Source organism: Erpetoichthys calabaricus, chromosome 1 (genome assembly GCF_900747795.2).
Source record: "Erpetoichthys calabaricus chromosome 1, fErpCal1.3, whole genome shotgun sequence".
NCBI classification, from domain to species: Eukaryota; Metazoa; Chordata; class Cladistia; order Polypteriformes; family Polypteridae; genus Erpetoichthys; species Erpetoichthys calabaricus.
This window is the reverse complement of record NC_041394.2, coordinates 64,001,223-64,016,690: the sequence shown is the minus strand read 5'-3', so window position 1 is coordinate 64,016,690 and position 15,468 is coordinate 64,001,223. Positions and strand designations below refer to the sequence as shown.

General features: G+C 37.4%; 1 protein-coding gene across 1 annotated transcript in view; it reads right to left on the bottom strand.

Moving 5' to 3' along the window:
- LOC114651089 (carnitine O-acetyltransferase-like) overlaps positions 1 to 15,468 on the bottom strand; it is a 55,786-nt gene that overhangs the window by 28,546 nt on the left and 11,772 nt on the right. Inside the window, exons 3-9 of the mRNA XM_028801051.2 lie at positions 7,702 to 7,820; positions 7,452 to 7,505; positions 3,851 to 4,016; positions 3,592 to 3,766; positions 3,197 to 3,375; positions 1,845 to 1,945; positions 1,482 to 1,601 (exon numbers count right to left, since the gene is read on the bottom strand). Coding sequence (XP_028656884.1) covers positions 1,482 to 1,601; positions 1,845 to 1,945; positions 3,197 to 3,375; positions 3,592 to 3,766; positions 3,851 to 4,016; positions 7,452 to 7,505; positions 7,702 to 7,820 — 914 coding nt within the window. The remainder of the gene's footprint in view (positions 1 to 1,481; positions 1,602 to 1,844; positions 1,946 to 3,196; positions 3,376 to 3,591; positions 3,767 to 3,850; positions 4,017 to 7,451; positions 7,506 to 7,701; positions 7,821 to 15,468) is intronic.

Sequence of the window (15,468 nt, the reverse complement as noted above, 5' to 3'; positions counted from 1 at the left end):
GTAGAACGATGCAATGGCACTTTAAAAGCTAAACTCGCAAAAATTTGTGAACAAACTAATTTATCATGGCCGGATGCACTACCCTTAGCTTTAATGGGACTAAGGGGACGGACACACCGACAACTGGGACTATCGCCGTTTGAGATTCTGACCGGACGTCCCATGCCCATTGGCATGGTTGTAGGAAATGTGAATTTGCATACTGTGGACAATGATCTTCTCTCTAGTCTTGCAGGTCTCCGAACCTCGTTGAAGGAAGTCCACCAGCAGGTTAATCAAGCCTGGAGGACCAGCCCACCTTCTAAGGATTTACCAATTCCCTTGGGCACCTGGATCTTGGTTCGAGATACTCGGAGGAAACACTGGCATCAGCCTAGGTGGAGAGGACCATTCCAAATTCTTCTATCCACACCACATGCCGTGAAAGTTGAAGGACTGCCTGCCTGGATCCACGCATCGCATTGCAAGAAATGGCTATCTTAAAAATACTTTTTCTGTTGACTGTTACCCGCACCCTCTCGGGCTACCCAAGGATGGGTGGTGATAATATCTAAGTACTTTACCGCCTCTATGGAAAGGGCATATATGCTACATGAGGAGCACATGTCTCGTATAGCTTCTTCCATTTTCTCCTCCCCATCCCCTTTTTCCCCCCCTTCCCCTTCATCAACCATTTCAATTTAATTCTACTGCCCACATCATTTTGTTCAAAAAGGGAGGAGTGTAAAAACATAAAATGATGTAATTGAACAAAATGTATGTGTGTAAGTACAGAAAATAGAACAGAATGATCAAACTTGTTTGTGTTTTGCGTACGTGACAAAAAGCATATATACTTTCTGGAAGTTTTCTTTCAATGATGTGTGTGACAAGAAACTATACCTTTAGGGTAAGGACTTTACCAATTGGAATAATACAAAATGAGTCAGGACGCTATTTTTATTGCTTACGTGGTCAACGATCAGGAGACTAGAAAGGTATAAAAGAGCAAGGATATCTGCGCTCGAGGCATATGAAGTGCGGTGTCCTAGGACTGTATTTCTCTGTCATTTTACCCTTGCCTGGTATGTATCAATAAAAGGTTTTTACTAATTTTAATTTTCTTCTCTGTCTTCAGTCACAAAAAGTGTCCACACAATGAAATAAGAACCCCAAAAGAAACTGCACTTAAACACAGAAAAAGCATGTAAACTACATAATGGTCTATATGCAGAAAGAATACAATTCTTCTCTTACAAATTCATGCAGAGCTAAAAAGGACCATATAAATTGCACACATTTAATGATCTGTTAAAAAGAAATGTTTATCAACAAAATCCTGTAATCATATGAGCTGTACATTAGCAAATTTGCCAAACTATTTTACAGTAAATAGATTCAAACAGCGTACTTATCAAATGGGTAACTTCTGTAATCTATACACATGCTAATGCACAAATATGTAGGCATTTACTAGTTTGAAGAAAAAAAAATCAACTTACATGTCAAGGTTTTGCTTGGCATGTTCAATGTGTCTCTTGACTTCAGGAGTGATGTAAAAATAAAGTTTTTTTGGCAACGGCAAGGGAATCATTGGAGTGCGGACGGTGTCAGGGTTTTTACTGAAAGATAACGAGAAAGAATCGTGTCAGTATTTTGCTAATGAATTTCAACTACAACAACATCACTGCTCTTTCGCTACCTTTATTACATCACACCACTTAAGGAAAACACAAGGATCTCAGAAGACATCATATTGAAACTTAGTAGGCATATGTTACCTAGAGCTCTGCCTTCTAGAAATTTGGACTTAACCTTACACCTACATCTTCATTAATATTTATTAAATCATGTAAAATGCTCACCAGTAGTCAAGGACATGGTCCAGTATGCTGGCAACTGGAGGGCCCTCAGCAATGGCTTGTTCATACACAAGTCCACAGGAACCATCCTCTCCCACTATGAACTATATCCACAGAAAGGATACAAAGTATTTAAATCACACAGACTGTACAGTAATGTCATCCTATCCTCAAAACCCTTAAAGAAATGTCTGATGTTTCATGAACAATTGATTTGCTATGTGCTATATGTCAACTGTCCTGCTTTACTAGCACACTGGATCTTCACCTATAATTCCTCAGAAACTACATATCATTCATTCTACCATCACATACATGATAAATGACTGGACTTCTCTAGCGCCTTCAACACCATCCAACCTCTGCTCCTTAGGGACAAGCTGACAGAGATGAGAGTAGATTCATACCTGGTGGCATGGATTGTGGACTATCTTAAAGACAGACCTCAGTATGTGCATCTCGGGAACTGCAGGTCTGACATTGTGGTCGGCAACACAGGAGTGCCACAGGGGACTGTACTTTCTCCGGTCCTATTCAGCCTATATACATCGGACTTCCAATACAACTCGGAGTCCTGCCATGTGCAAAAGTTCACTGATGACACTGCTATCGTGGGCTGCATCAGGAGTGGGCAGGAGGAGGAGTATAGGGACCTAATCAAAGACTTTGTTAAATGGTGCGACTCAAACCACCTACACCTGAACACCAGCAAAACCAAAGAGCTGGTGGTGGATGTTAGGAGGCCCAGACCCCTCATAGACCCAGTGATCATCAAAGGTGACTGTGTGCAGAGGGTGCAGACCTATAAATACCTGGGAGTGCAGCTGGATGATAAATTGGACTGGACTACCAATACTGATGCTCTGTGTAAGAAAGGACAGAGCCGACTATACATCCTTAGAAGGCTGGCGTCCTTTAATATCTGCAATAAGATGCTGCAGATGTTCTATCAGACGTTGTGGCGAGCGCCCTCTTCTACGCGGTGGTGTGCTGCGGAGGCAGCATAAAGAAGAAGGACGCCTCACACCTGGACAAACTGGTGAGGAAGGCAGGCTCTATTGTAGGCACGGAGCTAGACAGTTTGACATCCGTGGCAGAGCGACGGGCACTGAGCAGGCTCCAATCAATCATGCAGAATCCACTACATCCACTAAACAGTATCATCTCCAGACAGAGGACATTAACATTATACAAAGTTATTGTCTGTCTGTATACCTGCATTGTTATCACTCTTTAATTTAATATTTTCTTTACCAGTATGCTGCTGCTGGAGTATGTGAATTTCCCCTTGGGATTAATAAAGTATCTATCTATCTATCTGTCTATTTATGAGTCTGACACCTGATAATTCTTACCTGTAAAGTTTTGTCAAACCAGCGATTGCCACTGTTGGAGTAGCTACCCCCTCCATGTAGCATTTGAGCTGCCATGCGACTTGTATAGCGGTCATCTGATACACGCATTACTGAAGCATCCAAGCACACTGTGAAAATACCACGTTCAATTGCTTTTACGGATTCCCGGTTCAGTCTGTCTAAAGTGATAAAACATGAAGCAAAGGTTATAGATACCTCCACTCTTTTCTGTCTTTCTTCTCTTTAGTGTAATGTTTGCTAATTAAAAGCTTGGTAATTAATGTACTTCCTGCATTGGATAAAATATACAACCATTAGGAGAAGTAATTGGGTGGTTTTTGTATAAAGAAAAGCATATTAATATTACTATGTTTATACATAAGTACTCAGTATACCTTTCATAAGTGTGTTGTACGATTGGCCCCAAGTGTTTCTGTGCTCACTGGTCAGCACACCCATAGGCTCTTTATCAGTCTTCCATGACATCCCTCTAATCCGCTGGAGCTGCATGTGAATCTGGTCGACTGTCAATGGTGTACCATCACTGTTGTACACCTCTAATTGAAAGAACTGTCAAAGACAGATAAGTGGCATTGTCTGTATTATTAGCATGCCAGAAATATTAGCACCGAAGACAGTGAATATAAGCCCTACCTGGAAGTTTCGGACAACAATAATATGAGTAGGGGGCCGGCGTGTAAGAGCAAAGTGTAGTACATTGTCATGCTTGGGACCAGGTATGCGACAGGATGAAAAAATTTGGGAGTAGAGGTCCATGCAGAGGGGTCTACCACGCATGTACTCTGCCACTAGGGTATGACTGCAGATAAAGGAAAAACAAGGAGTTTACAACTTTCAAGTAAACTTTAAAAACAAACCCACTAATAGCTTTGCTCGATCTCCTGCACACTTTCATTTTGTACCAGTATAATATCAACAAAAAAGCAAGAATCTTATGTTTCAATGCATATTATGCAAGACATAAAATAATATATATTACATTGCTTATGTTTTGGTAAATACTTCAAGGGTATGTGTACACTAGATATGTTAAATGCTTATGGGTTTTATGAGGCAGGTATGACTGCACGCTTATTCTCAAGAAGCATGTACTGTATATAAGAGTGAGCATGTTAGAAAATGTGTGTGTGTGTGTGTGCTAGGTATGTTTGTCTATGAGTGCAATATATTAACATGCACTACTATTCTAGAATTACAGAGTTTTATGCTTTACATATAAATGATGTAAAATGAGGCGGTTTGCATATGTAAGATTGTGAATGTTGGTTATACTGTATATAGTGGCAACCATCTTGCTTTCAGAGTATTAGTGTTTCTAAGTACATTTAAATTACATGATATTTATGGTACTTGATTTTTGTGATATCTGTTTGTATGGGTAGGGTTGACTATGAATATTACGACAACTAATATGTCATTATAATCCTGTAATGCCGCTTGTTTTACATTAGAAAAGCAAGGCAAGATATTGTTATGCTTGAGCTGCCTTTCACCTCTTCTTTATTAGATTTAAATCATGCCTCTTATTATTACAAAATACTGAAAAAGTATTATAAAGCACATATGTTCGTTGAGAGGGCAGCATGGTGGCACAGTGGGTAGCGCTGCTGCCTCGCAGTAAGGAGACCTGGGTTCACTTCCCGGGTCCTCCCTGCGTGGAGTTTGCATGTTCTCCCTGTGTCTACGTGGGTTTCCTCTGGGTGCTCCGATTTCCTCCAAAAGATATGCAGGTTAGGTGCATTGGTGATCCTAAATTGTCCCTAGTATGTACTTGGTGTGTGTGTGTGTGTGTGTGTGTGTGTGGGTGTGCGCCCTGCACGGGGTTTGTTTCCTGCCTTGTGCCCTGTGTTGCTGGGATTGGTTCTAACAGACCCCCGCGACCCTGTGTTAGGATATAGAGGGATGGATAATGGATGGATGGATGGATGGACATCTTTGTTGACCAAGTGGCAGCACGTGTGCTTATGCTTGCATAATGGATGTTGCACTGCTTGTGTTGTTATGTTTTATTTATTTTTCTAAAATGATCATTTTATTCTAGTAGGACTGAAAGATTAAAAAAAAACTAACTTTTAAAGATTATCTATTTATTTTTATTTTCTTCTCTACACTTTTTAAAACTCTGGACTGGTGATGACAATAAAATTGATCGTTCTCTACTGTCCCTGGATTTATAAGGATCTTTTGGATTTAATTTGTCTGGAATTCCTTAGCAAATGCATTTCAAAGACATATCTAGATGACTACCGTATTGTTAGCCTGTTTGATCCATTTTTTCACTCCTCTACTCTAGTCAACATTATCATTAAACAAACTACTTTTTTTACTATATAACTGCTTTTCTTCTAAAAACACAGATTCATCACAATATGACGTGTTTATCTGATCTGATTTGGTAAGCATAACAGGACAGCTGCCTCATTAATGTAAGTTTTTCAGTGACTCCATGTAAAATATACTTTCGTAATCTTTGTTCAAAGATTGTAATAGTGAGCTAGCTATACCTTACTCTGCACATCTTAAAATTTAGGCTGCTGTTGCATTAAGCAGAGCATGTTTTAATTCTTGGCTTTATGTTCTCTGGCTGACAATCTGTACTAATAATTTCTCTCTTCCCTGACCAAGCCATCTTCATTATTTCTTAGTTTTTGGCACCTGTTGTTTCCTTGTGTTCTGCATGTTGAATCTGTTGATTGCAAAATTTGTAAATTTCCTGATAAATGTTATTATTACAATATTTTAACCTCTGCTACAATGTACATATTTACACTCATAAAAGGGCCATGTGCCTGACCTGGTGCTCAAAAAATTTCCATTTAACTTTTCAGATGCTGACATTATGATATCAGCCTCAAAGCTATTTTGTTTAAAATGTTTACTGAATTGGTATACAAATGTCTTGCAATGCAAATTATTACAATTATAAAGCTGAAACATGATATTATATGTTCTGTTATGATTAGTTAGGTATGCATTGTTTACCCCAACCCATAGGCCTGTCTGTTAGTACATGGTAAACTGTGTAAAAGGTTAACTACTGGTAATTCATCCTTTCACTTTGAAATTACTACAAAATTGTAAAAAAAAAAAAAAGACCAAGACTTTTAATTTTCAAATATAATAATCTCTTGCAGCTATATTTCACTTTTTCTAAACCGGTAAACACATTTATCAGTTACTTCAAAGTAAAGTTCAATGTACAAATCAACAATTAGGAATTTCTCAGGCAAAAATAAAATTTCCAGAGTTTGGTGTCTACTTTCTAGTTAACATTACCTTCACAGATAGTTATTAAATAATAATAATAATAATAAATATATTTTACTTATATAACACATTCCCATGCTAAACACTCCCCAAAAACATTCAAAAAGAACAAATAGGAAAGCACAGAAAAGGCTCAATAAATAACACAGGATAAAAACTAGAATCAAGTTAAACAGCAAATGGAAAATAATAAAAAAAAATAAATTAATGAAACACAAATGACAAAAAACAGTCAGCTATTTTTCACAAAGCACTAGAAAACAATAATCAAGTAACATAGACTGTGATACAGAGTACCATCATACGGAGCTGGACAGAGGTGGTTAACTGAAAGAGAGAGTGACAACAACAGACCATACACTTAATCTTTTGACACATTCTCATTGTTTTCACTAACACATGAACGCCTATCTTGTACTCCTGCATTATAGATATTATTGTGTTGCCAAGGTCCCATTTGAGGTTAAAATGACTAATGCTAGACATATTTTTAAAAGCAAGGTCTCAAGCTAAAATCAATGAGTGTGTCTCACAAGTAAATAAAGCACAGTAAAGAACTTGAATTGTCCATGTAAAAGTGTAAATGATCCCCCCCTTAACTTCTGATAATTGATAATGCTTCAATTCTTATACCACTTTACATTTCCATTTTTTTTTTCATTTACCTGACCATTATATGCTAGTATTTGAATTATATCTGGACTCTGCTTAAGTACTCCAGAATCTTTTAATTTTTGATCGTTCTTGATACCTGAGGTCTTCCACAAGGATCATATTCAGCCAAATGTTAGTTTGTATTTAGACCTTTGTGCACAACGATCCTTTCATGTTGTGTCTCTATTATGAATAACTGATTGTTTCCCTAACATTAGTACTTGCATACATTATAAATGCTTGGAATTTGATAACAGGTACAAGATTGATAGTTATCAAAACACTGCTTAGATCTTTAACCTAGCACACTTACCTTTCAATCTTAGCTTTAAAATCAAGAACTCCAGCAATAAGTCTTGCTGCAAATCTACAACAGAAAAGATACACCATCATTTTATAATGATGCCCATATTCATCTTCTTTTACTGTACTTGTGATGATAATTCTAATCCTAAATCAGTCAACACAGATCTGCATTGAAACAGTTCTTTTCACTTTTAGATCATTTTGTTTTTCAGTTCAGCATGCAATCATTAACATGTTTTTCATTTACCAACACTTACTGAAGCTGGCCTTTCCAATCTCTGTAGTCTTGTCTTGGTAGAGCCACTGCTGGATTGGAGTGCACAGCCAGGGGGAGGCGACTTTCTAGATATGCAGTATGCTGCCACCATTCTGAGACCTGTGTAAAAACAGAACATGGGGAATGCCTTTGAAAATACTAGCAAATTAAACTTATTGATCTGTTTGTTAACACCCCAGCCTACCAATGATAAGTGCAGGTGAAGAACTTGCCCTTCCTGGTTGCCAAAGCTATACTGTGTATAACTTACTACTATGAATGATATTTCAAATTTTTTTATCTTTGTATGTGTAGCTTATGTTTGTTTATTTAAGGTTTGCTTATTTTTGTTAACTCACACTTAAGTAGATATTTATTATGTGTACTACATAGGATTAATGCAATACTGCTAAACACTATAAATTGCGATCTTTTTCACGTGGAAATACAGTAGTGATGAATGTCAGAATGCAAATTTAGAACATTACTATTATGATCTACTGTCACCCAGACTAGAACTGGTTTCCACATTGTGTTTGATACTTGTGAATTAGGTTTCAGTCCTCATGACCCTACATTTCGAAGGTAAACTACTACAGATAAGATTTTTGTTGCTGGCATTGATCTATCACATATTTGACTAAGTCTGCTTATGGACCCATTATACAAATGAGATATGTGCTAGCTTTCAGTTTTACACTTTCAACTGATACGGTGACACAAACGAAATGCATTCTGTTATGGTAAACATTTGATGTGTTTTCTGAACTGGGCATGCAAATAAAAACTGAGGGATTTTAAAAGGAGGCAGTAATTAACTGTAAAAACTATACATGCTGATACATAAACACAATAGAAAGCTATTGCCTCATAACACCTATGGTGCTGTGCAGTGCATAATATGTAAAGAAAGAAGGAATCAAAGTATTCATAACATTCTTCTCTTATGCTGAGAAAAACAACTACAATATGAGGCATAAATCGTGCAAACAAATTCATGCAAGCAATTTCATTTTAAAGCTTAATGTACCTGCTCATTTTAACAGTATAAAACAGGAAGATAACCACTGGCACTGAACCAGCGAACATTAAACAAAAATACTTTGAATCTAATTACAGGCTCTATAATATTAAAAAAGATATTTACAGTTCAGTATAGAAGTACTGATACTTTGGCTCTGTGAATCATCGGTTTGTGGAGCAAATGGAAATACTGTACATAATGAATGACATGAGAATGCAGAGTGATTGAAAGTTTACACTTTTGCATGCTTTGACATTTCACTTGAAGATAAACCGTCTATCCGTCCATTTTGTAACATATAAAGTTCACTCTCATGCATACCCACACTCACTCATACTGGGCTGATTTACAGTTGACAGTTATGCTAACACATCTTTGAGATATGAGAGGAGAACCAGAGTACACAAATGACAGATACGGACAGAACAAGTAGCCAGTGACTTCAAATGTGTTCTATTTTCATATGTGAAACTGCAATACAAATACAGGCGTATCTGTATCATTTGTAATCCTCCAATATTTGAAAACATTTAAAGGCTCTGAATACTTTAAATAGTACTGCATGAAAAGAAGTCAATAAACAAGGTAGAATACACTTTTCAGAGTGGGATAAAGCTTTCACAAAACACTTGCAAGTAAGAGATTAATACGGATAATTTCATCATACCATATTGCCGCCTGCCCAACCCAAACCCCTTTATTCAAGGTGTGTTGGGGAAATATCCTAAGAGATATATAACTTTCTTGCCCAAGTTTGGATAAAAGTGAGAAGAAAATGATCTTTGTGACAGCAAAGCTTATTATAGATGACTACTTTATTGAAGTTTTTTCTCTTCAAATTATAAATTGGTTAGGATTATAGATCAATTTCACATGTACTTTTAACTGCAAAAATGAATTTGATAAAAGCGGATTATATTGATGTAAATAAAGCAATTTTCTTTTGGCTTCCTAAAAGACACAAACAACTGATCTCCAAAGAGCAAATCTTGAATTAAAACCTTTCTCACTCACTTTTACCACTTACAAGTACTTAATTGCATTTCTAAAAGCTTCTATATAAAGAAACAAAATCACAAGCAAACTGTTATCTGACTATAGGCAAGGTTTCAAAAGCTGGAAGGACTGCTAACCATTAAAGATCTGGTCACTCCCAGAGAAGACTGACACATATATATCTCAGCAGTTACCAGTGGTAATAATGCTGGCAAAGGCAATGTTCCTATCAATTACAGGACACAGAGGGACAGGCTCCATGCTGCTGATCTTGGATCAAGGCAACCTGTGAAAGGCCTTCTGCTTACACTCCATGACCTGTCTCTACAGCAAAGCAATGCCAGATCACACACAGCTGATGTGGTTGCATCTGTCTTGAAGAACAAAAGCTGTTGTGCAGGTATGACATTGGCATGCCTCTTCTCCTGACATTTAACTCAACAGACCACCTTTGGGATGCCCTGGATTGCAACATCCAGAGATGTCACCCTCTGGCTGAAGATGGTCACCAAGTTTGTCAGAATTGAGATAACATGACTGCAAGAGACAGTCACCCACAATTCTGAAGAACTGCAATAAGACTGTTAATGTTCACAGTTATAGTTTTCTTGTTCTGTTGTTGCACTGTTTTAATTTCAAGTTATCATTCTGATGTATTGTTATTTCAGCAACGAACAATAAGACTTCAGTACAAAGAGTCACTCCATAATATTTTCCTAACCACTTAGTTTAATTAATATGCCACATTGGGTGGAACCTACCCTGGTAGAACTGGACATGAGGCAGGGCGCAATTCACAGGGACCAGTTTCGGAATCACCAATTTACCTAACCAATCCTACTTCTCTGGGGATTTAGAAAAACAATCTACACAGACATGGGCAGAATGTGCAAACTCCACACAGACACCGTTCACACACAGGATTCAGAATACCAGACCAATGAGGCAGTAGCAATGTCCACTGCAATACTGCGATTCCACGGTATTATTTTCTGGTATTTTTTTTTACCAGTTTTCCCACATTTTGTAAGTGTATCAAACAAATAACTTTATGCTTACTCGCTGTAATGCAAAGTCACGGCAGATCAGTTTTTCTGTTATTTTTGTTAATGCTTTCTTCCTCCTCTCATATTCATTCTCCAAGGATTTTCTGTGTTCATTTGTTGTATGAGATAGTTAATTGAATTGGTTGTATAATAGCTTTGTAAAATAAAAAATAAGACACCTTCTCATGTTACTAACGAGCACTCAACTTCATTTCAGCTTTGTATTTTAATAATTATCAGCAGACAATGGCATAACAACTTTAAGAAACCAAATTTAACTCAAAGCACAGTCACCATCTCTCCTCTCCTGTATACACTCTCATTAAGAATGTGCTGATTCTCTCAGAGTACTATGGTTCCTTCCCACATCTAAAAGAAATGTACTTTGGATTAATGGGACACTCTAATTAGTCCAGTTGGATTACAGGTATGTGCATGAATGTCTGTTACAATTAGCGGGTGTTTCATCTATATCTGAATGCTGCTGAAGTTGAAATAAAGCAAAATGTGGTTTCAATAAATCCATGGATGGTGGAGTACCTAACAATCCATACACACTGTCCCAAGAACCAAGAACCACTTTCTATGTGTAGAATTTGCATTATCTTCTTATGTTTATATGTGTTTTCTTGGGTTACATTTTCATATCTCAAACATATGAATGTTGTGTTTACTAGAAATTCTGAGTTAGTTCAGCACAAGTTAGTGTGAATGTGCCCTGTAAATTAACCGCATTAACATCGAGGAATGGTTCCTGCCTTACTGTATTTATCAGGTCGTGCTTTTATAACCTCTGGCAGCTTTTGACACTGTAATGGAAAAATTGGAAGTGTGCTCCCCTCCACTTTCTCATATACTGAGTTAGGGGAAAAGGTCATTAGAACCACTTGCAGTTGCGAAATATTTCTCAAATATCATATCTCTTTGTTTCTCATCATAACTAATTGATAATAATCAATCATTTATCTCTATTTATAATCAAACTTTGTTTTAATATGATTTTTTCACACTTACGGATGTCGAAAACTGTGCTGGAATTTTTTCCTGATTACATATACGGTACATAGATTACATGCAAAGTAAAAAGAGTTAGTCACCTAAAAACATAGAAAAAGTGTTAGTATTATATAATATTTGTTGCAATAAATTGCTATAGGTAAAACTGCATTTAGCTACATTTAATTATGATAATGATGGCAGAAATAAAAAAAAAAAATCATAAAATCAAATGTATTACCAGGAGCATGACGGGATGTAGCAGCTTATTGTTCTGATTACATCTTTATATTTATATTGCATGTTCAATGTTTGCACGTTATTGTTAAACTGCTGATGTATAAATTAAGAAAAAAATTAATAATAGTTATTGAAAGGACAGGTGTTATATTGAATACAGTTTTTTTAATATCATGTACACATTTATATTTCCATGATACACATATTTCAGATGGTTGTTTAAATAAAATACTACTTCTGGTTGAGTAATTTTTCTCAAATTTCATATCTGTTTGCTTTTTATCATTATAAACAACTACACAAAATTGGAATCATCCATCTGTAATTATAACCATGGTTTACTGAAAAATTTGCTTAAGTATTCAGTTTGAAGTGGCCCAAAAGTTGATCGGATTTCTTATTTCTGATATAAAACAGGTGTGCCAAGTTTCATTGACCTAGGTCAAAGCGTTTGAGTTATCTTGTTTACACACAGACTGACATAATATTAAAAATGGTATTTTCGGACTCAAGAAGGTCTAAAACGTCAAGATTCTTCAAAATCTCAAGGTCAAATTTTTTCATGATTCCTATACAGTACTTTCTCTCTTGTTATGTATGGTTATCTTAGAGAAAGTAAAAGGAAAAAAAGGAAGAATGTATTTTATTAATTAATAATGAATAAAAGAATTAGAAATACTGAATGGAATATCACATTTTCAGATAGTCTATTTTTTTTTTTAAATACTAAAAAAGGAAAACCACTGCAGTGAGGACTAAACGTGCAAGTGTAGCAATATACTCATTATTTCAGAATAGGAAAAGCATCTGGTATTTCTTGATATAAATATATCTACAGGGTGTGGTGGATTGCTGGCTTCTAATCCGGCCCTCACCCCCAGGCCACCAGGAGGAGCTCTCCGGACAGCGTGGACGTGCCCTGAGTTCCAGCAGGGCCTCATGGACTATGTAGTTTTTATACGCAGCCCTGCTGGATACCTTGGGGGCCACCAGGCGTCGCTGTAGGGGGGCTCGTGGGCTCTTATTTGCCCTATAACCCGGGAGTACGTCATGGTCACGTGACAGGAAGAAACAACGTGCTCCCGGGTTGAAAAAAGGACTGTGGGAAAGCCCAGACACTGAGCTGAGCTGGGAGGTAGGGCGGCAAGTGTCTGGGCGAGGAGGAGAGAGTATTATTGAGTAGTTTATTGTTAATTGTATTAATAGTGTGGAGTGGAGGGTGCTTTGTGCACTGTACAAGAAGACAATAAAAGAGTCTTGTGCTTTTACATCGTGTTTGGAGTGGTACCTGAGGGTCCGAGAGGTGGATCAAGGGCATATCTGCTACAAGGGTTAATTGTTTTTATGATAATATACTTTGTCAAAAACAAGCAGAATGATGGAGAGAGGAATTCAGTGTGATCTATTTTGTTACTTTAAAGATATACCTCATTTTTACTTTAATATTTGTTTCATGTTTTGATCTTTTAATTATTCATAAAAGGCTGCTAAATTCTTTCAACCATACATCAGCAAGGAATCCATGTGATGTGCCTTTAAAGAACCATTAATATTGTTCCTGAAGTTTACTCTGGGCAAACTTTGTTGTTGTAGCAAAAAAAATAATACAATGGATTTTTGTAAAACATTGCTTCTTCTGTCAGATATAAAAATTTACACAGAGGGGCTCAGAAAATTTGTATCGTATGTTAGCACAGCTGAATCTGTTTCAGTCATGCAGACTAGGTTTTGCAGTATTTATAATTGCATATTGAAGGTGCTAAAGAATTTTGTTAAACCAAGATACACATCACTATACAGAGTACAGGTCCACAGTTTTCTTCAGTTTATTATTCATATAAATCTATGTAAATGTCATGCAACCTAAGACATTTGTTTGGAGAAGATACAATTCCTGAAAGGTTTGTGGGGATTCTTCTTTGCATTTGAACCTTCAATGAATTGCCAGAGGCAGATAAATTTGCTTTTGTAAGTAATGTAAAATCAGCCATGATAAGACAGACTCAAAACCTTGTACATATTAATTCTAACAAAAGAGACAATGTTTATCTATATGTTACTAAACGACAGTTTAATTTATGCATGGCAGACGCGCTGATGCGCATGCGCACTATGCCGCAGCGCCCCAGAGTCAAACCCAGCGGCTTCCCAGAGTCAGTAGGTGGCGCCCAAACACCACAACCTGTAAACTACACCTGCTCTAATCCACTGTGCCAGCAGTCAGTGTGTGTAAGTTGGAGTATGCTTCCTAACAGTAAACAACTTCTACCTAACGACACAGCCACAGAACAACAAAGACGAGACCGCATGGATAAAAACAATACACGGAGGCTCCTACGACGCGCTTCAGACACACCAGAAGCAAAGACGTCACGGCTCCACAATGAAAGCGCTCAACTAACGGAAATACAAAACGAGTCCGTATGGATAAACACAATGAACGAACGTGCCCACAACACGCTTCTGACACAGCAGAGGCAAACGAGTCACGGCTCCAAATGGAAGGAACTCAACGATTAGTAATACAAACACGAGCCTGTATGGCTACAACATGTAAAAGAGCCCGTATGAATAAAAACAATGAACGAAGGCGCCCACACAAAGAAACCGCTTTAGTACAAATATGTTTATTTAATTACATGAAAAGTTTACCATGGCTACGACCTGTGAACTAAACCTGAGGTAAAGAGTGCACGCCAGGTTGTATAGCCGCCCGAACGTGACCGCCCACACCACCGCATATACCACGTTCGTTTAGTAATGTAGACCTCCATGCCCGGATCCGCCGCCATGGTCACTTCAGCATGCGAATCCGCCGCCGTCAGCAAACGACTTCTCGCTGACGACACAGCCATAGAAAAACAAAAAAGAGACTGCATGGATAAAAACAATAAACGAAGGCACCTACAACGCGCTTCTGAAACACCAGAACCAGATGAGCCACAGCTCCAAAACGAAACCGCTTTAGTACAAATATGTTTATTTAATTAAATGAACTTTCCCAGGATGCACCCACCCTCCATGATATTTCATCCCTCCAAGTATCGGAGGGAACAGAAAGTGATTGCCATTCTTGGATTTGCGATTCTTTCAAGAATCGCGGGCTTGCTGGTTATTGAAGAAAAGCACAGTTATTTATGCAAATTTGCACTAAATTAGGGTTTGCCAAGCACAGTTCAGGATTTTAAACCACACCTGAAGGTTATCATTCTAACCAAATTAATTAATCAAGTGTCAATTCTTGCTTGCTATTTTGTTGTTTCAGCATTTAATATGCCCTTGTAGGAATTCCCATAAGTTGTTTATCAGAATTTACAAAAGTCTTTGTGCTTAGTTTACAAGAAAGGATTTGCTTTCCTGGAGATACCAGTCAATGTTAATCTCTCTTATTTCTTACACAGTGTCAGTCATTACAGCAGCATTTTGAGGATGAGCTCAAAGGAATCAACACAACTGAACTAGAGTG